Source organism: Notolepis coatsorum, assembly GCF_963971535.1.
Source record: "Notolepis coatsorum genome assembly, chromosome: 10".
NCBI lineage: Eukaryota > Metazoa > Chordata > Actinopteri > Aulopiformes > Paralepididae > Notolepis > Notolepis coatsorum.
The window spans coordinates 28,557,701-28,580,329 of record NC_140174.1 but is presented as its reverse complement, the minus strand read 5'-3'; the positions used below and the strand labels follow the sequence as shown (position 1 = coordinate 28,580,329).

Here is a 22,629-nt window from a genome sequence, read left to right as displayed (position 1 = left end):
CTGAAGTCATTGCTAGGTAAGCTGCCCTTATATATCTCCAGACTTCTGTCCTTTTATACTTGCTTTTTTAATACCAGACAAGCAGAAAATTGGATGCTTTTAAATGTTCCTTTGATGCAGTCAGAGCTTGGTAAAGCTGCATTCTCCCACTATGCTCCCTTTTTATGGAATACGCTGCAAGTGAAACTTTGTCTAGAGCAGGGGTCAGCAACCTTTTTGACATGGAGTGCCTGTTTGAAATATAGTTGTAACTAGTGTGCCTCAACAATATTCCATGCATCGTAAATATTTTTTCTCATAATCAGGTATTTTTAATGATACTTTTTACATTATTACATCATTATCGTTATTATTAACAATATTATTATGATGGTTGTATCAACCCTAAATCTGAGTTGGGGGGGGGGAATGCAATGCAGACAAACAGCTGCATACAGTGCGACCATTTCACTCACATTTGCCCATTCATTTTTGGACACATCACACACCATCGGTGTGTGTACTGTACGTGGGCTGTCATAGCTCCACCTACAGGCCTAATGGAGAACACCAGGAGAACACCAGGATGTGAATGGAGGGTGAATGTGAGGTATATCGTGTAAATAAGTTTTGATTGATCGCAAGACTACACTGTAAAAAATATATAATAATAAGTTACCAGAACTTAAAAATATTTAGTTCAGTTACTGTGCATTAAGGTTTTCAGTTTTCAATCCATAATAATCCAGAAAAATAAGTACACAACCACATTATTTCAACCTAATAAAACTATGTTTATTGTCATTGTTTTAACACAAGTTGACTTGGTAATACTCACATTTTGAGTAAAGAATATGGCTTTTAACATGTGCAATGTTCAATGAAATAGAAAAATAAATAATAAAATTAGTTGATTAATCCCACTGGTCACAATGGTGACCGTAATAATGTTTTTGTTATAAGGCTCTGCAAATGTTACTGAATGATGTAGCAATGTATTTCCAGCTAAATTGAAATAATAAACAAATAAAGGGTCTCAATTAAATATGTGGTAGTAAAAAGAACCTGTGGGAGGATTTCAACAAGATAAATGCGACAACAGTGCAAAATATTTCACTATAATATTTCAAAGCAAAAAAAAAAAAAAAAAAAAAAAGTATATATATATATATATATATATTTTTTTTTTTTTTTTTTTTTTTTTTACTGCTGCCCCCTGTGCCTATGCAAATGCCCCCGCGTGCCTATGCAGGCACGCGTGCCTAAGGTTGCCTACCCCTGGTCTAGAGGCACTTCCTACTGTGAATGCTTTTAAAGGTATGCTACGATTAGCCCTTCCTTCATGAAACATGTAACTGTTTTACCTGATTATGCTTCTTGCCACTGCACAAATGGCCTTCTGTATTTGTATTTGATTTGTATGTTTTTTGTTTAATGCCCTTGTTTTTATGTTGAAACTTGTTGTGTGCCGTGTTGGTCAGGACTCCCTGGAAGAAGAGATCTTGTATCTCAATGGGACATTCCTGGATAAATAAAGGATAAATGAAAAAGAATAAAAAAGATAATAAACAGGGCGGTTAGGTGGCCGAGCGGAGATTGCGTTCGTCACCAACCCCGGAGCTGTGAGCTGGATTCGCCTGTTCGAATCCAGCTCACAGCTCCGGGGTTGTCACCAGCTTGGCTGGCCGTCTGCACTAATACAATTGGCTGTATTAGAGGGTGGGAGAAGCTGGCGGGGTGGGTCCGGGTCGTTGTAAACAGCGACTCCTACAGTTCGGTCGGGGCGCCTGCTAAGCGCGGATAGGACTTGAGGGGGATAGTGTGGTCCTCCCACACGCTACGCCCTCTCGATGAGAATCCGCGCTGCCAGGTGAAAAGAAGCGGTGATTGGCTGGACGTGTGTCGGAGGAAGCACGTGGTAGCCTCCACTCTCCCAGATGATCTGACTGTGGGGGGTAAGTGCGCAGCGACCAGGAAGGGACTGGGAATTGGCATACGACTAACATTGGGATGGGAGAAAATCGGAGGAAAATGGAGGGGGAAAAAGAAAAAAGAAAAAAAGAAAAAAAAAAGATAATAAACACTGTTACAGTAGGACTATCTGACTCTTACTGTAATAATAAACACTGCTAGGACTATCTGACTCTTAATAATAAACACTACCAGTGTAGAACAACTAGTCAAGACAGGTGCTATAGACTGCAATCGAGCCCCTCTCTCTGGCATCCAAAAATATCTCATCCTACAGGTCAAAGAAAGACAGTCTTGCACAAGAAAGGATATAAATTTGTTCCAACTGACAGGACTATGGTGTTTTGTGGTTCCAACCCCCCTCCATTTCCACTACAGCCAGTCCTCGGAGGACCTGTAGCCAGGCCAGAGCACATGATTCCTGGGTGGGCACGGCTCCAGTACTGGGCGTTCTTCCCACATGGAGCCTCCGTACCAACTCCCCGTTTTATTACCATTACCAGAGGAGAGGAGATGGAGGGAGGGATAGAGGGAAGGAGGGAGGGAGAGAGAGGGGGAGAAGAAGGGAGTGAAGTCCATCTGTAATGCAGAGGAGACAGTGGTAACAGTGGAGTGTGTGTGTGTGTGTGTGTGTGTGTGTGTGTGTGTGTGTGTGTGTGTGTGTGTGTGTGTGTGTGTGTGTGTGTGTGTGTGTGTGTGTGTGTGTGTGTGTGTGAGGGTGTGTGAGGGTAGGTATGCACAAGAGGTGGTAGGGGGGGGGGGGGCTTGTTGACACAGTGCCTTTGGTTACCGTCAAACAACATTTGAATGACCAACCACAATTTGAATCGTATTTGCTTGTTGTTGCATGTCATCCTTTATGAAGTAGGCTATTTCATTTGTAAAATGAAAGTCAAAACATCAAAACATCCTTTTGGTACAATTCATCAAGTCCTGGAGCCACAGACAAGACACAGATGAACAGAATAAGATACAGTATGACGTGTACACACAATAACCACCCAACCCAGAGGTTGAGAACTGGGTCATACAAGATAGACCACATAAGACACCAAACATACACACACACACACACACACACACACACACACAATAGGTGACTAAGGAGGCATGGGTGGACGGATGACTCAATGACAACAGCAACAACATAGCGGCAACAGCAACATGGTGCTATAGTCATATGTTCAGTAACCAAACGTGTTTTTCTGCCTTCCACAATACAATGACAGTCAAGCCATCGTGAGTGCGTTTATTGTCTAGTATAGGAATGTCTGTGGTTGTTCGTCCTCGTCTCTCCATACAAGACGAGTCCAGAGTTCAGCGTCTTATCGTCTGCCAGGGCTATAATAGACAGTCAAAGTGACAACATAAACATTCTAAAAAGGACCCACGTTTATTTCCTGTTGCAATGTCAACCAACGCAATAGTTGCCGAGGAACACATTTGGGTCCAAACTGTTCCCTAGCAACAGAATTCCAGTGAAACCGTGGGTCATACCCGTATAGGTGTTATTTAGTTTCTATCGTCTCCAAGTTGTGTGACACTGCATTTTCACATACTATTGCCACTGAATCTCTATAGCCATTAGGGCTATGGTTTTGATAGCGCTGTGTTTAATCACCAGAATAAAACACATTCAGCATTGGTCATCGTGACTATTCGTCCGGAGCTTAATCTTCATGGCAGGTGCTTTGCCCGGCTGAGCTGCAGCAGACACCCCGCTGTGTTTATCATGCATGCCGTATCCTTCCCATCCACAGCTGCCGGTGGTGTTATTACTTATTTCTTACCTGGATTGCCGCAGTCCGCGCATGTATCGTTGCCAGGTGTCACCAGGACGTCTTGTAGCAGCAGCCGTTTATTACCCTCCTCCGGTTCCAAGGCCATCCTATAAGTTTATCGGTCTAGCCTCACCCGGTTAGAAAGCGTGCACAACACAAGGACATCCACCGAGACTCTCTTTATTATAACAAGCCTACCGATTTTCTAGTCATCTATACTCGCTTTGCCGAAATAGAAAAGCACACCGTACATAGAGTGGATTAGCAATGCCAACGGGGCTGTGGGATCTGTCTCTCCCTCTCTCTCTCTCTCCCTCCCTCCCTCCCTCCGACAGCTCTATTGTCGAGTCAAGCCGACTGCATAGTCGCAAACCCGTGCCATCCCCAGCATCACCTCCTATATACCCTCTCTGTATTCTCCTTCAACCCGGACTTCTGCTGTTGAAGTGAGACCTCCAGTGGCTGTTTAACTTAAGCCTAGTTAAAGGTGAGTTAGCCGATTTCAGAGAAATTAGCAAGTGTGAGTGTAGAGGAAAATATATTTTTTATTATATATTTATTTTAAAGTCTGTGGAAAACCTTTGTAACATGTGCACACAGAACCTGGACTGAAAAGTGATGCAGAGCTTGCTCCATTTCTGATGGACATGTGAGTTCACTCTTGCCAACCTCATACATTGCCTACCCCACCTTTAAGCCGGACATGACACTCACACATGCATAATTCAACAATGGGGAGTCAGTCAGTCAGTCAGTCAAGTTTAAAATAGATGTATTACATAAGATTCAAATAGATGAATTACATAAAACATATAATATCAAAGTCCAAATGGCTGCAATGTTTTAAGTTCATACATCCAGAATGTCTTCTTCAGTTAAGACTCCCAACCTCTGTGTGGTCACTTACATTTACATTTACATTTAGTCATTTAGCTGACGCTTTTATCCAAAGCGACTTACAAGTTCTGTACGACAAGTCATCAGGAAGGGTACAACTCTATCAGCTGAGTAACAATGTTCATCAAAGTGTTGAGTGCTACAGTGTGTAGGTTAGTTTATTAGGACAAGTGCATGACAGTAAGGTTAGTTAGGGTTAGATTATTATAATTTTTTTTTTCTTTTTTTTTCTTTTTCCGGATAATGGTTGAAGAAGTGCGTCTTTAGTCGACGACGAAAGATTGGACGGGTTTCGGCTTTCCTAACTGGGGTGGGTAGTTCATTCCACCATTGTGGGGCAAGGACTGAGAAAAGGCAGGTTCTCCTTGAGGGAGCATGTCTATGTTCCCCGGGTTCTATGTTCCCCGGTCGAGATAAAAAGGGTTCTATGTTCCCTGGGTCTGGTTATTTCGGGAGCGGGGAATATAGGACCCTTTCTTTGAAAAAAAGCAGGGAACATAGAACCCGGGAAACATAGGGATGACCCCCTCCTTGATGACCCTCCCGGAGCTCGGATAGGAGTGGGTCTGAGACGGCCAGACGATGCAGAGCGTAGGGGTCTTGAGGGTGTGTAGTTAGAGACCATTGACCGGAGGTAGTCGGGAACGGTTCCCTTTGCCGCACGGTATGTCAGGTCGAGGGCCTTGAAGCGGATGTACATACTGATTACTGAACACTTGTGTCTACGTACTGTACGTGACTTCTATTTTATACTTGCTATACTTATTTTATTTTATACTTATCCTTTTGTCTAGCACAGTCTCTGGAGCGTAACAGAAAGAAGCATTTTGTATAAAAGTATTCTGTACTTCTGTATGACAACTAATAAAGAAACTTGAACTTGGATTCGTGCAGCAATGGGGAGCCAGTGCAGGTCCCTAAGAAGCGGGGTGACATGGGCCGACTTTGGTAGGTTTGAGATCAGGCGGGCAGCTGCGTTCTGAATGAGTTGAAGAGGCTTGGTGGCAGTGGCCGGGAGGCCAGCAAGCAGTGCGTTGCAGTAGTCGAGGCGTAGATGACTGTTGATTGGACAAGGAGTTGGGTGGCTTCTTTTGTCAGGAAGGGGCGGATCCTTCTGACGTTGCTCAGGAGGAATCTGCAGGTTCTGGTTGTCGCTGCGATGTGAGCGGAGAAGTTCAACTGGTCGTCGAGGACAACACCAAGGTTCTTGGCGGTCGGGGACACGGTCACAGCTGCATTCTCGACTGTGATTCTCGACTTCTCCTCTGTGTGGTCACTCCACCTTCTCCTCTGTGTGGTCACTTCTCCTCTGTGTGGTCACTCCACCTTCTCCTCTGTGTGGTCACTTCTCCTCTGTGTGGTCACTTCTCCTCTGTGTGGTCACTCCACCTTCTCCTCTGTGTGGTCACTTCTCCTCTGTGTGGTCACTTCTTCTCTGTGTGGTCACTTCTCCTCTGTTTGGTCACTCCACCTTCTCTGTGTGGTCACTTCTCCTCTGTGTGGTCACTTCTCCTCTGTGTGGTCACTCCACCTTCTCTGTGTGGTCACTTCTCCTCTGTGTGGTCACTCCACCTTCTCTGTGTGGTCACTTCTCCTCTGTGTGGTCACTTCTCCTCTGTGTGGTCACTCCACCTTCTCTGTGTGGTCACTTCTCCTCTGTGTGGTCACTTCTCCTCTGTGTGGTCACTCCACCTTCTCCTCTGTGTGGTCACTTCTCCTCTGTGTGGTCACTTCTCCTCTGTGTGGTCACTTATCCTCTGTGTGGTCACTCCACCTTCTCCTCTGTGTGGTCACTCCACCTTCTCCTCTGTGTGGTCACTTCTCCTCTGTGTGGTCACTTCTCCTCTGTGTGGTCACTTCTCCTCTGTGTGGTCACTCCACCTTCTCTGTGTGGTCACTTCTCCTCTGTGTGGTCACTTCTCCTCTGTGTGGTCACTTCTCCTCTGTGTGGTCACTCCACCTTCTCTGTGTGGTCACTTCTCCTCTGTGTGGTCACTCCACCTTCTCTGTGTGGTCACTTCTCCTCTGTGTGGTCACTCCACCTTCTCTGTGTGGTCACTTCTCCTCTGTGTGGTCATTCCACTTTCTCTGTGTGGTCACTTCTACTCTATGTGGTCACTCCACCTTCTCCTCTGGTCACTCCACCTTCTCCTCTGTGTGGTCACTCCACCTTCTCCTCTGGTCACTCCACCTTCTCCTCTGGTCACTCCACCTTCTCCTCTGGTCACCCCACCTTCTCCTGTGTGGTCACTCCACCTTCTACTCTATGTGGTCACCCCACCTTCTCCAATCCAATATTTGGTTTGTTTGATGTGTGTTTTAATTATGTCCCTTACCTCTGTGATGTATGTATCGTCTGTCTCTTTTATTTTTATATTATTAAATTGTTTATCCCCTTTTCCTTTTACCGTTCGAGAGGCCCTTTTCTCCTCTCGCCAGGCCGTCATTGTAAAAAAGAATTTGTTCTCCATCGACCTGCCTGGTTAAATAAAAATGTAATCAAATTAAAGTTAAATAAAATATATTAAGGTGGATACATTGTGGCACAGCTTGGGTAAAATGAGTTGCTACTGGACTGACTGCACCAGAGATATTTTAAAGGGAGAATAAGCCAGTCGTAATGCAGTAATGCGTCACGTGAGCTACACAAGATTTACCCCTTTAATGTTGTAGTTTCTCTCCAGTGGAAGGATCATTAAAAGACCTGCATTTATGTGTGAAGTTGCAATGTGCGCATACCATTTACAGTAAGGGGAACAACACCCAATTTAAGAATTCACACATGTTATTCCTCTAGGTCTAAGACAGTCCAAAACACATGAGTGAAAACAAACAACTCTCTTCCGTATCCAAAAATGATTGCGCTAAAACTGAAACGTGGGCGGCCGGGTAGCGCAGCGGACTAAGCGTCTGTCTACCACCACAGAGCCAGTGGGATCGAATCCGGCTGTGGTGCTTCCATTTTGGCCGACCGTCCATACTAACACAATTGGCAGTGTTAGCGGGTGGGAAGCCGGCGTGGGTGGGTCCTGGTCGCTGTAAACAGCGACTCCTACAGTTCGGTCAGGGGCGCCTGCACAGCAAGGGAAGGATCTGGGAGAGGTAGTGTGACCCTTCCACACGTTACGCTCTCCCAGTGAGAGTCCGCGCTGCCAGGTGAAAAGAAGCGGTGGGCTGGCTACACATGTGTCGGAGGAAGCATGTGATAGTCTCCGCCCTCCCAGACCGACGGTAGGGGGTAGAGTGCGCAACGACCAGGAAGGGGGATTGGGAATTGGCATAACGACTAACATTGGGATGGGAGAAAAATCGGAAAAAGAAGGAGGAAAAAAAAAAAATGTGTGGTGCATAAACATATTCCCAAACATAGATAGTCACAAGATCACCTGTGCTGTCATCACGAGCACGAGGGACTTGAAATACATTTTATTTTATGGAACACAATGGTTGTGTCTACTGACCATTGTAAAAAACAAGATTTCTCTTTCGTTCTTCATTTCATTCAGTTTTTCTGGCATCTTACCGATATCATTATGTACAGTAGTGTCCTGATCCACAGTGATCAGAGGGTGGTCTACCAGTCCACATCCTGATAACAGATCAGTGCTGCCCCCATGAGGCTCAAAGGGGCAGAAACACTTCTACAGAACTTGGACGAGAACAGATTTGAACCAGCACTACGAAGCAGGGGTTTCCAAAATTGTTGTGATCAAGGATAGATCAAATAGACATATGCTTTAGGCCATGGACCCCATTTTGTCCCAGGGCTCCATCATCTGGCAAGATTTTTGTTGTGAGATATTTTAGTACAGAATGACATATAGTCTATGGTGGCTGGAGAATTGGAAGAATAATAGTCCATTTTGTACACCCTCTCTCTTTGTACTAACTTCTAGTAAATAAAATAACAGTGATTTAACAAATAATTTTAAATTGTGAAAATGTTTAAGTGTGAGCCAATCAATTTGTGTACCATATGGCCCAGAGGTCCATAGTAACAATCAAGTAATGTAGTTTGGGCAATATCCAATTATGGCTTTTTATAGAGACAAATGCCAGTGCAAATGTAGTCTTTCTGCCAAAGATGACCGCCCGCCTTATTGTACAGGACACAATGGTGAGTACAACCATCACCGGTGATACATTTGATGAATAATATGCAGGCTTAACCCTTTCACTACCACCCTACAAAGGGTTAACCCTTTCACTACCACACTACGGAAGGTTAACCTTTCACTACCACACTACAGAAGGTTAATACAGTATATATACTCAGATTCAAATCCCTGGACTCTGTCTATCACTCTGCCCTCAGATTCATCACTGATGATAGATACTCATGACTGTATCCTTTATGAGAAGGTTGGTTGGTCCTCTTATCATGCTTGTAGTATTGAACCCAAGATGCAGACAGAGACAGAACTGGTGAAACCAAATATGGGTATATTTAATAGAGAAGTCGAGGTCCAGGCAGTTACACGGGGCAGGTACTCAGAATGTCCTTAAAGCTTGAGATTCTCCCCTCTGCTATTTCTTTTTGCCCCGCCTTGTTGTCTTATTGTTATGATTTTATATATTCTGTGTGATTTTATTAGCTATTTTCTTTGCTTATTTCTGTATGTACACTCGACATGACAGTAAATGAGAGAAACCGCAGTTGCCTTTTGAGTTTAAATAAAGGTTTTAAATTAAATAAAATCATTGCGTGTCCTTTTCACGCACCATAATGATTTATCGTGACACTCATCACTCCTGCTCCTCATTCATTAATTCATTCAATCTTTATTTTGACTCAAAATCTACACTCTTACTCTTTAATCTCTTTGATTTATTTTCCCCTTGCTATGGACCTGACCTGGCTTTTAGCTACACGAGGTAAGGAAGTGATGTGAAGCAGAGCCCTTGACCTAGAAATAATTGTATTGTATCAAAACACTAAATACAGGTTCTATCACAAGTCAACACACGTCTGACATTTGTCTGCGTCTGGCCTAAAAGCGGCAGACAGAGGAACCGATACTAATGAAATCATTTTCGGTTGGCTAGCAGATGCTCTTGTCAGGGTGACCTAACCTGCCCACGGAAGGGTAAGGGAAACTGTGGCGTAGATTAATGGGAGGTAATGGGTTGGGAGATGTCACCTATTTCCTGGTGGCTGTGGCAGGCTTCCATATAACTTGACACATTTACTTACCTTACGGCTTGCCATAACCTGCTGAAGGGACGGTACTACCATTGACATTGGTATCCTTTGGTCAGTTGAAATCTTTGATTACCAAGATCACCATATTTTCTTTAATTGTATTTATCATGTATTTATTATGTTTGTATGAAATTGAAAATGAGGGCATGTCCTCAATGATTTATCCGAGTTAAAATAAAGATTGAATGAAATTGAATAGGGGGGTCCTTTCATCCTATCTGACATTTTCCGCAATGAATATGAACAGAAAATGAATAATATTTTGTAATGGCTTTCAAAATGACAAACATCTCAAAACAAACTGGTCAGACTACTGCTTGACCTTACTCCTAGAACCCACCTCACCCCTGCCCACTTTGACAACCTAGGATGGCTTAGAGTAGACGACAGAGTACAGCAACTTGCAATGGGCCTGGTCTACAAGATACACTACACGACCAAGGTACCCATGTACATGTCAAAATACTTCCCAAAGGTCAGTGAATACCACGACCACAACACCAGAGGGAGCTCCACAAATCATGTTAAATCAAATCAAATTTATTTATAAGGCCCAACAACACACGTTAATGTCCCCATGGGCCGTACATGTCTTCTTTAAACAAGTCAAGAAGAAAACATAACAATAAGTCAAGAACAGAACAAGAACACCACAAGGTCCAACAAATTTAAAATAAATGCAAATAAATGAAAGAATGCAAGCACTCATACCCCATGCGAAGGTAAGGAAAAACTCACTAAAACCTAACAATAGGGAAAAATGCTCCACAGGCAATGTGGAGGAGAGAAACCTTAGAAGGGCCATTCAAGGGGGATCTCCCTTCTTAGATGTCGGTGATAGTAGTGTTGCAGACTAACAGTTGGTAAGCATGCACTCAAGTGTGTAGTGAAACACAGATGAGTGCATGCAATAGCAACTGAACATTTTGAAAGATTAAAGATATAGCTGATAGCGATAGCAACTGAACATTTAGAAAGATTGAAGATAGAGCTGATAGCGAATCTATTTGAGGCACAGGGGCGGCGCAAAGAGGGTCGCATCTTCCCCGTCTTAATCACGGGACATTCAACACTCCGGTCATTGCTCAGGGACAGCCGGAGACAGGGAGATAGGGGGCGGCGCAGAGAGGGATTCTGCGCCCAGATTCGGCTCAAACAAGGGACTAAACACGTTTCGCAATTATGCCACATCAATGTGGAACGCCCTACCCAAAGCTGTAAAGGAATGTGAATCACTACCCACTTTCAAAAACACTCTCAAAAAACACCTACGGGAGACTGCAATTCGAAACTGGCTCCTGAAAATGTCCTAACACAACCCCCTCAAATGTACAGTAAATTACCAAGTATGGTCTTGTCAATATTCCAATGTACAGTTTTGCTTGTACAGTTGTACAGTGTCCCCCACCCACCCCTCCTACCCAACCCCCCCCCCCCCACCCACCCACCCACCTCCAATGTACAGTCCCCCCACCCCCCCCCCCCACCCCCCCCCCCCCCCCACCTACCCAACCTCCTCCAATGTACAGTTTCTACATCAAATGTATACTCTCTTTTCAGGACTCTTTTCGTATCACAAACAGTACTGTATTTGCAAATCTGGTATGTCATAAATGTATAGATGTAGCAGTGCTATCTATCTGTATGTCATGTATGTCATATATGTTATGGTGAATTGAAAATGGGGGACCCTGATGTAAACAAGACGAAAGTCTTTCTCTGGTCTGCATCCCTTAACAATTGTATGTATTGAGCTGTACTGTACTGTACCCATTCTGCAATCTGTTAATAAAGTTTTCAATCAATCAATCAATCAATCAATTTATTTTATTTTTAACATAGGCCTACTTAAAATTGCTAATATTTCATAAAAGTTAGAAAAAGAAATTTCCCTCAGTGGATCTTGCTCAGCAAAGAGGTCAGTGAGTCAGTTCATTTCTCTGTTGATCATTCTCTGAATGATGATGTTATGATGAATAACTAAATAGTTGTGTAGCTGCATCATATACATGAAACAAAATTTCTCAAATGTAATATTCCTATTCTAGCCCAAAAAAAATCACAATTTTCAACGTCCCGTCACCTTGCAGCAAAATATGAGCCACCCTGTTACTGTCAGAGACTTGAGCTGTAATGGTATTTATATCCACCAGATGTGAGTCTTGTATCACAATTGAACTATCTCTACTACCTATGTTAGTCAGCTCACTCATTTATGCTTCTTCCAACTGAGGAACATTGCTAAATTAAGATCTGTCGTATCCAAGGCAGAGCTGGAGATTGATTGATTGATTGCTTGAAAACTTTATTAACAGATTGCAGAATGGGTACAATACAGTACAGCTCAATACACACAATTGTTAAGGGGATGCAGACCAGAGAAAGATTTTCGTCTTGTTTACATCAGGGTCCCCCATTTTCAATTCATCAGGACATATATGACATACATGACATACAGATAGACAGTACTGCTACATCTATCCATTTATGACATACCAGATTTGCAAATACAGTACTGTTTGTGATACAAAAAGAGTCCAGAAAAGAGAGTATATACATTTGACGTAAAAACTGTACATTGGAGGAGGTTGGGTGGGGTTGGGTCGGGGGGCGGGGTGGGGGGGGGGGGGGGGGGGGGTGGGTTGGGGGGGGGGGGGGGGGGGGACACACACTGTACAACTGTACAAGCAAAACTGTACATTGGAATATTGACAACCATACTAGGTAATTTACTGTACATTGGAGGGGGTTGGGGGGGGGGGGACACTGTACAAACAAGCAAAACTGTACATTGGAATATTGACAAAACCATACTAGGTATTTTACTGTACATTGGAGGGGGTTGGGTTAGGACATTTACAGGGGCCAGTTTCGAATTGCAGTCTCCCGTAGGTGTTCTTTGAGAGTGGTTTTGAAATTGGGTAGTGATTCACATTCCTTTACAGCTTTAGGTAGGGCGTTCCACATTGATGTGGCATAATTGCGAAACGTGTTTAGTCCCTTGTTTGAGCCGAATCTGGGTTTAACATGATTTGTGGAGCTCCCTCTGGTGTTGTGATCGTGGTATTCACTGACCTTCGGGAAGTATTTTGACATGTACATGGGTACCTTGGTCGTGTAGTGTATCTTGTAGACCAGGCCCATTGCAAGTTGCTGTACTCTGTCGTCTACTCTAAGCCAACCTAGGTTGTCAAAGTGGGCAGGGGTGAGGTGGGTTCTAGGAGTAAGGTCAAGCAGTAGTCTGACCAGTTTGTTTTGAGATGTTTGTCATTTTGTTATTAGCGCCTTTGAGGTGCTTTGGTACCATAAGGTGCAAGCATAGTCGTAGTACCCTTGAATGAGTGCTCCTGCCAGAGTCTTCAGGGTATTCTTGTTTAGGAGATCCGGTACAAGAATCGAGTTCGTTGGTTGACTTTTTTTTATTACATTGGATGCCATTTTGTCACAGGAAAGATTGGCCTCTAGGATGGAACCCAGGTAGGTAATTTTAATTTCATCTTTCCTTGTGACAATATTGTCACCCACTGTAACTGAGAAGCCGTCGGTCTTGCTGAGTTTGTTATTTGAACCGAAGAGAATGGATTCTGTTTTGCCCATGTGTAATGATAGTTTGTTATCCGCGAGCCATATGCAGATTTTGCCTAGTTCCGAGCTGAGGGTTTTTTCAACCTGTAACTTGTTCTTGTCAGAGACCAGCAGGGCTGAGTCGTCCGCAAACAGGAACAAGTTGCAGTCACAAGCTGACGACATGTCATTTGCATAAATTAGGAACAGTAGCGGTCCTAGTATGCTTCCTTGTGGAACACCACAGCTCACTGTGAGGGGGGGGGGGGGGGGGGTGTGAAGTGCCACAGAACAACAGTGACCCTTTTGGAAATTGACATCCTGTTCTCTCTCTGTCCCTTGTATGATATAATACATTAAGCATTATAAAGGCTTTTTGTATTCTTTTATAACCTGTATATTCTTTATACACTTATAAACTATACTACAGTTAATGGAATATGCAGTCAGAATGGAAACAGAGGCAGGGGGGTGCTCCAGTCTCCGTTAGAGTAAGTCAAAATGATGGGGGCCTCTGGGCTGAACAAGAATGTGTAGGGAGGTGAGCACTGAGCTCACAGCACTAACCTAGACAGAGCAGCCTGCAAAATTAACCCTTGCCTGTCTTGAAGAGAGAGGAGGAAGAGAGTGCCATCATAACACTTTAAAAACCACATGTATGATGTATTATTATGATTATGATATAAATGATTATGTATATATATCTGTATATGTATATATAGGCGTGTTAGACTATTCATGCAAGAAGTGTACGTCATGTATTGTACACAGGGCATTTGCTTGCAAATGCTTGCATTTGCATTTGCTTGCATTTGCTCAATACTGACTGGACCCCAGAGGAATGTGTAGAGACCTTGGGGCCTCTGCTCCAGCTAGAAACAGATAACAGACCGAGGGTTTTTCCCAAAAAACGTGACCTGTTGCTTCCCCGGTTGCTGTAGCAACTAGAAGGGGGGGGGGAGTTCATCCTTGCTGAATTATGTGTTGATTGGATGGTAGAAGTGACATCACTGTTTTTGGACCAATAGCAACAAGGTATTGACTCCGTATATAAGGACCAGCTCGCTGGATCCCAGATCAGATTTTACAGAGTTTTGGAGATGTAGATTTTTGAGATGTCGAGATTTACAGATTTTGCTTGCAGACACCAGCCGTGTTAGGCTATTGCTATCTTAGAGATGAGATGTTTTGTTTATACAATCTTTTAAACTGTATTGGACATTTCCAATACAGTCTTTTTTTTGTAACTTCATTAAATAAAAATGATTTTTTTATAATTATCCATTGAGTTCTTGGACTGATTCCTGCCAGCAATGCCAGCAATCCCAGCCGCGCCCTGCAATACTCCGAGGTGACTATATGTACTGGCAGCATGTACTACAGATTGAATCAATTGCTGGTTAATGCTTTTCAGCTAAAGTTATATATATTATATATATATGCTATTGGTGGTGTTATTATAGTCAATAAGAGTTCTCCTAGACATACATTCGGTTTATTACAAACAAGAAGAGGTTAACAACTCTTCTATGCTTACATTTCATATCAACTGGATATAACTAAACCAGTGACTATGAAGTAAGCTTGATAGAAATAGTAATTGACTCGAGAACTTGGCGAGTTTAGCACCTCGCTGGGGGATATCGAGCGGCCACAGGCTTCTATCTTGAGTAGGTGATTGAGATAGATAGAGACTGCCTGTAGCTCTTAACATGGGAATTGGAAATCATCTGATTAACGACAGGGTCATACTTGTCAGATAAAAACTTCCCGTGATAAAACAAAATAGAGATTTCGCAACTTCTATCACTTGACCTAGTCAATGACGGAGGGGGTCGAAACGTGCATTCGCTATTTTTGCCGGTCAGTTGTAATTTGATAACAACAACAACATTTTGGAGACCCACTGGATTCTGAATGTCAAACACATCGCAGGACGCTGCTTGATGTCAAGATGAGCAGACCAGTGAGTTATGGGGTTATCAATCTGACCTGAGATCTAGCGTGGCATATATCATGGCGTCCCTGGGTTTGGGCTGAAATCGGTAAAGGATAAACAGCCAAATAGAATAAAATAAACTAGAAATATTCAAAACGGAGAACCGGGAAATGAACAGACTACAAAAGCGAGTTTAAACCTTAAAATTGAAGGTGCTCTTATTAGCACCTAGGGAGCTAAAACCTTCCGCTTTAGAATACACCAGACAAAGGATATTGATCTGTATGGCCCTCGGTGGAAAGCAGTGGCAAATTAAAAGGCAAATTCTGCGTAGTGGGGGCATTGCTGGTGGAGCGGTTGAAGCCGCAAAATTGGATTAAAGAAAAAGAGAACTCTCTCTAATGACACTGGAGACAGACACGAGAACTCTCTCTAATGACACTGGAGACAGACACGAGAAACCTCTCTAATGACACTGAAGTCAGACAAAAGCTAACTAGCTCACCATCGGCTAACGAGCCAGTGCTAACAGGAAATTAACTGGCCCTAGCCAGACGAGAGCTAACTAGCTCACCATCGGCTAACGAGCCAGTGCTAACAGGAAATGAACTGGCCCTAGCCAGACAAAAGCTAACTAGCTCACCATCGGCTAATAAGCCAGTGCTAACAGGAAGTGAACTGGCCCTAGCCAGACAAGGGCTAACTGGCTCACCACAGGCTAACTAGCCATTGCACACAGGAACGCAGGCTAATTAGCCACAAGTGAATCGAATGCTAACTGGAGGCTACATAGCCCTAGTCTACAGGAACGCAGGCTAACTAGCCACAAGTGAATCGAATGCTAACTGAAGGCTACCAAAACGGAGCCCACAGGAACGCAGGCTAACTAGCCAAAAGTGAATTGAATGCTAACTGAAGGCGACCAAAACGGAGCCCACAGGAACTCAGGCTAACTAGCCACAAGTGAATCGAATGCTAACTGAAGGCTACCAAAACGGAGCCCACAGGAACGCAGGCTAACTAGCCAAAAGTGAATTGAATGCTAACTGAAGGCGACCAAAACGGAGCCCACAGGAACTCAGGCTAACTAGCCACAAGTGAATCGAATGCTAACTGAAGGCTACCAAAACGGAGCCCACAGGAACGCAGGCTAACTAGCCAAAAGTGAATTGAATGCTAACTGAAGGCGACCAAAACGGAGCCCACAGGAACGCAGGCTAACTAGCCACAAGTGAATCGAATGCTAACTGAAGGCTACCAAAACGGAGCCCACAGGAACGCAGGCTAACTAGCCAAAAGTGAATTGAATGCTAACTGAAGGCGACCAAAACGGAGCCCACAGGAACGCAGGCTAACTAGCCACAAGTGAATCGAATGCTAACTGAAGGCTACCAAAACGGAGTCCACAGGAACGCAGGCTAACTAGCCAAAAGTGAATTGAATGCTAACTGAAGGCGACCAAAACGGAGCCCACAGGAACGCAGGATAACTAGCCACAAGTGAATCGAATGCTAACTGAAGGCTACCAAAACGGAGCCCACAGGAACTCAGGCTAATTAGCCACAAGTGAATTGAATGCTAACTGAAGGCTACCAAAACGGAGCCCACAGGAACTCAGGCTAATTAGCCACAAGTGAATTGAATGCTAACTGAAGGCTACCAAAACGGAGCCCACAGGAACTCAGGCTAACTAGCCACAAGTAAATCGAATGCTAACTGAAGGCTACCAAAACGGAGCCCACAGGAACGCAGGCTAACTAGCCAAAAGTGAATTGAATGCTAACTGAAGGCGACCAAAACGGAGCCCACAGGAACTCAGGCTAACTAGCCACAAGTGAATCGAATGCTAACTGAAGGCTACCAAAACGGAGCCCACAGGAACGCAGGCTAACTAGCCAAAAGTGAATTGAATGCTAACTGAAGGCGACCAAAACGGAGCCCACAGGAACGCAGGCTAACTAGCCACAAGTGAATCGAATGCTAACTGAAGGCTACCAAAACGGAGCCCACAGGAACGCAGGCTAACTAGCCAAAAGTGAATTGAATGCTAACTGAAGGCGACCAAAACGGAGCCCACAGGAACGCAGGCTAACTAGCCACAAGTGAATCGAATGCTAACTGAAGGCTACCAAAACGGAGCCCACAGGAACTCAGGCTAATTAGCCACAAGTGAATTGAATGCTAACTGAAGGCTACCAAAACGGAGCCCACAGGAACTCAGGCTAATTAGCTACAAGTGAATTGAATGCTAACTGAAGGCTACCAAAACGGAGCCCACAGGAACTCAGGCTAATTAGCCACAAGTGAATTGAATGCTAACTGAAGGCTACCAAAACGGAGCCCACAGGAACTCAGGCTAACTAGCCACAAGTGAATCGAATGCTAACTGAAGGCTACCAAAACGGAGCCCACAGGAACGCAGGCTAACTAGCCAAAAGTGAATTGAATGCTAACTGAAGGCGACCAAAACGGAGCCCACAGGAACTCAGGCTAACTAGCCACAAGTGAATCGAATGCTAACTGAAGGCTACCAAAACGGAGCCCACAGGAATGCAGGCTAACTAGCCAAAAGTGAATTGAATGCTAACTGAAGGCGACCAAAACGGAGCCCACAGGAACGCAGGCTAACTAGCCACAAGTGAATCGAATGCTAACTGAAGGCTACCAAAACGGAGCCCACAGGAACGCAGGCTAACTAGCCAAAAGTTAATTGAATGCTAACTGAAGGCGACCAAAACGGAGCCCACAGGAACGCAGGCTAACTAGCCACAAGTGAATCGAATGCTAACTGAAGGCTACCAAAATGGAGCCCACAGGAACGCAGGCTAACTAGCCAAAAGTGAATTGAATGCTAACTGAAGGCGACCAAAACGGAGCCCACAGGAACGCAGGCTAACTAGCCACAAGTGAATCGAATGCTAACTGAAGGCTACCAAAACGGAGCCCACAGGAACTCAGGCTAATTAGCCACAAGTGAATTGAATGCTAACTGAAGGCTACCAAAACGGAGCCCACAGGAACTCAGGCTAACTAGCCAAAAGTGAATTGAATGCTAACTGAAGGCTACCAAAACGGAGCCCACAGGAACTCAGGCTAATTAGCCACAAGTGAATTGAATGCTAACTGAAGGCTACCAAAACGGAGCCCACAGGAACTCAGGCTAATTAGCCACAAGTGAATCGAATGCTAACTGAAGGCTACCAAAACGGAGCCCACAGGAACTGAGGCTAATTAGCCACAAGTGAATTGAATGCTAACTGAAGGCTACCAAAAACGGAGCCCACAGGAACTCAGGCTAATTAGCCACAAGTGAATTGAATGCTAACTGAAGGCTACCAAAACGGAGCCCACAGGAACTCAGGCTAGTTAGCCACAAGTGAATTGAATGCTAACTGAAGGCTACCAAAACGGAGCCCACAGGAACTCAGGCTAATTAGCCACAAGTGAATTGAATGCTAACTGAAGGCTACCAAAACGGAGCCCACAGGAACTCAGGCTAATTAGCCACAAGTGAATTGAATGCTAACTGAAGGCTACCAAAACGGAGCCCACAGGAACTCAGGCTAATTAGCCACAAGTGAATTGAATGCTAACTGAAGGCTACCAAAACGGAGCCCACAGGAACTCAGGCTAACTAGCCACAAGTGAATCGAATGCTAACTGAAGGCTACCAAAACGGAGCCCACAGGAACGCAGGCTAACTAGCCAAAAGTGAATTGAATGCTAACTGAAGGCGACCAAAACGGAGCCCACAGGAACTCAGGCTAACTAGCCACAAGTGAATCGAATGCTAACTGAAGGCTACCAAAACGGAGCCCACAGGAACGCAGGCTAACTAGCCAAAAGTGAATTGAATGCTAACTGAAGGCGACCAAAACGGAGCCCACAGGAACGCAGGCTAACTAGCCACAAGTGAATCGAATGCTAACTGAAGGCTACCAAAACGGAGCCCACAGGAACGCAGGCTAACTAGCCAAAAGTGAATTGAATGCTAACTGAAGGCGACCAAAACGGAGCCCACAGGAATGCAGGCTAACTAGCCAAAAGTGAATTGAATGCTAACTGAAGGTGACCAAAACGGAGCCCACAGGAACGCAGGCTAACTAGCCACAAGTGAATCGAATGCTAACTGAAGGCTACCAAAACGGAGCCCACAGGAACTCAGGCTAATTAGCCACAAGTGAATTGAATGCTAACTGAAGGCTACCTAAACGGAGCCCACAGGAACTCAGGCTAATTAGCCACAAGTGAATTGAATGCTAACTGAAGGCTACCAAAACGGAGCCCACAGGAACTCAGGCTAATTAGCCACAAGTGAATTGAATGCTAACTGAAGGCTACCAAAACGGAGCCCACAGGAACTCAGGCTAATTAGCCACAAGTGAATTGAATGCTAACTGAAGGCTACCAAAACGGAGCCCACAGGAACTCAGGCTAATTAGCCACAAGTGAATCGAATGCTAACTGAAGGCTACCAAAACGGAGCCCACAGGAACTGAGGCTAATTAGCCACAAGTGAATTGAATGCTAACTGAAGGCTACCAAAACGGAGCCCACAGGAACTCAGGCTAATTAGCCACAAGTGAATTGAATGCTAACTGAAGGCTACCAAAACGGAGCCCACAGGAACTCAGGCTAATTAGCCACAAGTTAATTGAATGCTAACTGAAGGCTACCAAAACGGAGCCCACAGGAACTCAGGCTAATTAGCCACAAGTTAATTGAATGCTAACTGAAGGCTACCAAAACGGAGCCCACAGGAACTCAGGCTAATTAGCCACAAGTGAATTGAATGCTAACTGAAGGCTACCAAAACGGAGCCCACAGGAACTCAGGCTAATTAGCCACAAGTGAATTGAATGCTAACTGAAGGCTACCAAAACGGAGCCCACAGGAACTCAGGCTAACTAGCCACAAGTGAATCGAATGCTAACTGGAGGCTACATAGCCCTAGTCTACAGGAATGAAGGCTAACTAGCCAGGAGTGAATTGATGGCTAGTTAGCCCGAGCTAACAGCAGGCTAAAATAGCCAGTACTAACCAGATGTCTCACAATCATTCCCACATCACAGAGGACGAGGATTTACCCTTGGATGATGGATTGGGAGTTTCTACACCCAGCAGGGGGTTAGACTACCCAAGAGAACGGGGAAAACACCCAGAGTCCCCTGAAACGCTTGCGGAAAGTGAGGAATTCACAGAACCAAGCAAATCACAATACCCAGAGCTGCCGGCTGTACAGCAGGCGGTAATTGGAACAGGAGAGAAACCTTACTGCTGTGGCCAGTGTGGGAAGACCTTCAAGAGGAAGGCAGAACTTAAACAACACCACACGGTACACACAGAAGAGAAACCTTACTGTTGTGACCAGTGTGGAAAGAGCTTCAAGACGAAGACTCACCTTAAACAACACCACATGGTACACACAGAAAATAAACCTTACTGCTGTGGCCAGTGTGGAAATAGCTTCAAAAGGGAGACTCACCTTAAACAACACCACATGGTGCACACACGAGAGAAACCTTACTGCTGTGACCAGTGTGGGGAGAGCTTCAAGAGAAAGGAAGAACTTAAAGTTCACCACATGGTACACACACGAGAGAAACCTTACTGCTGTGACCAGTGTGGGAAGAGCTTTAAGACAAAGTCAGATCTTAAAATACACCACATGATACACACAGGAGAGAAACCTTACTGCTGTGACCAGTGTGGGAAGAGCTTCAAGACGAAGACTCACCTTAAACAACACCACATGGTGCACACAGGAGAGAAACCTTACTGCTGTGACCAGTGTGGGAAGAGCTTCAAGACGAAGACTCACCTTAAACAACACCACATGGTGCACACACATGAGAAACCTTACTGCTGTGACCAGTGTGGGAAGAGCTTCAAGAGGATGGAAGAACTTAAACGACACCACATGGTACACACACGAGAGAAACCTTACTACTGTGACCAGTGTTACACGAGCTTCAGGAGCCAGCAAGGGCTTAAGAAACACAGACGGTGGAGGCAGCCATGCAAGGTGCCAACCTGCTTAACGGGAGCAGTCAGGGGTTATGTGTCTTGCTCAAAAACACTGCGACACACTATCTGGGACGAGCTGGAATCGAACCAGGAACCCTCTGATTGCCAGACGACCGCTCTGCCTCCTGAGACACTGTTTATGCAGTATGAAAGTGCGGTCAAGACGGAAGCGTCAATTAAAGAGCAAGGGTTGAATCATGAAGATTCTCAACGTGAACAATCCATAGATCTAGACCACAGGGAACTGACGGTGGTTGTGTCGGACCTGACATTTGAACCCACAAATGGAGACCCTGTTCTGCCACAGGATATTGGAAATGGAAAAAACCAAGAAGACGATGCAGTCATTCTTCCTCTTTGTGAGGCGCAAGGCTCCACCTCAAAGCGAGCAGCAGCGTCTCCCTCCACTGACATAGAGGTGTTCGACTCTCTAGACGAGTTCCTAAAGGCCAAAAACATCAATTATGAGCACTGTTCCATTTTCTATGGCCCAGAGGAGGAGGATGGCGACATTCAAATCGGGGATCAGAACCCGAGGCCACAGATGACACCTTCAGGTGAAACTGAGTCTGAGCCTGAACATGATGGGGAGCTAAATACCTCTGAAACTGAACACAGTTCTGATTACTCAACATCTTGAGTAATAGCACAGGAGATGCTCGCTCAGGAGATGCAAGCACAAGAGACGCTAGCTCGCATGTTGAGACATCTCAAAGGACTAGAGATCCCCGAAAGGGCCTCAATGGCCCAAATGATGGAAATAGAAGTAAGGACCCCCGGTCAAGTTCCAGGGGAAAACATGGTGCAGAAACTAATCCCACAGGTGCGAGACGGGAGCCTGTCTCTCACTGCTGCAGCAGAATCAGTCATACGTGGAGCACCTATGCAAGGATCAGGCTTACTGCTTGAAAAACTATTCATAGGTGTCCCAGGGGGTAACCTACTGGCAGCCAAATGCGCAGTATGGTCACGAGACCAGTTACATACCGAATGTAGGTTGTATGACCAAGTCAAAATGCTTTCTCACAACCAACACAACAAGGGGGAAAGGAAAGGGGAGAACCCGCGAGATGAGAAGGCTCAACTCCGGCCTCCCAAAGCCCAGCAATAGCCACCAGCTAAGGCTAGAACAAGGAAAACGGAGTCTTCCGACATCAAATACCTCTCTGCAGACGATTGGGGGGCACTAACCCCAGAGCAGCAAGCAGAGATGAGGGCAACAAAGGAAGGAATTCGAGCAAGTGCAAACTGCACTTGACATTCAGCTC

At 44.9% G+C, this 22,629-nt stretch overlaps 1 protein-coding gene across 1 annotated transcript in view; it reads right to left on the bottom strand.

Moving 5' to 3' along the window:
* LOC311235513 (arf-GAP with dual PH domain-containing protein 1) overlaps nt 1-3,976 on the bottom strand; it is a 120,549-nt gene extending 116,573 nt beyond the window's left edge. Inside the window, exon 1 of the mRNA XM_084322981.1 lies at nt 3,741-3,976. Coding sequence (XP_084179107.1) covers nt 3,741-3,837 — 97 coding nt within the window. The 5' untranslated portion in view covers nt 3,838-3,976. The remainder of the gene's footprint in view (nt 1-3,740) is intronic.
* Nucleotides 3,977-22,629: the final 18,653 nt, after the last annotated feature.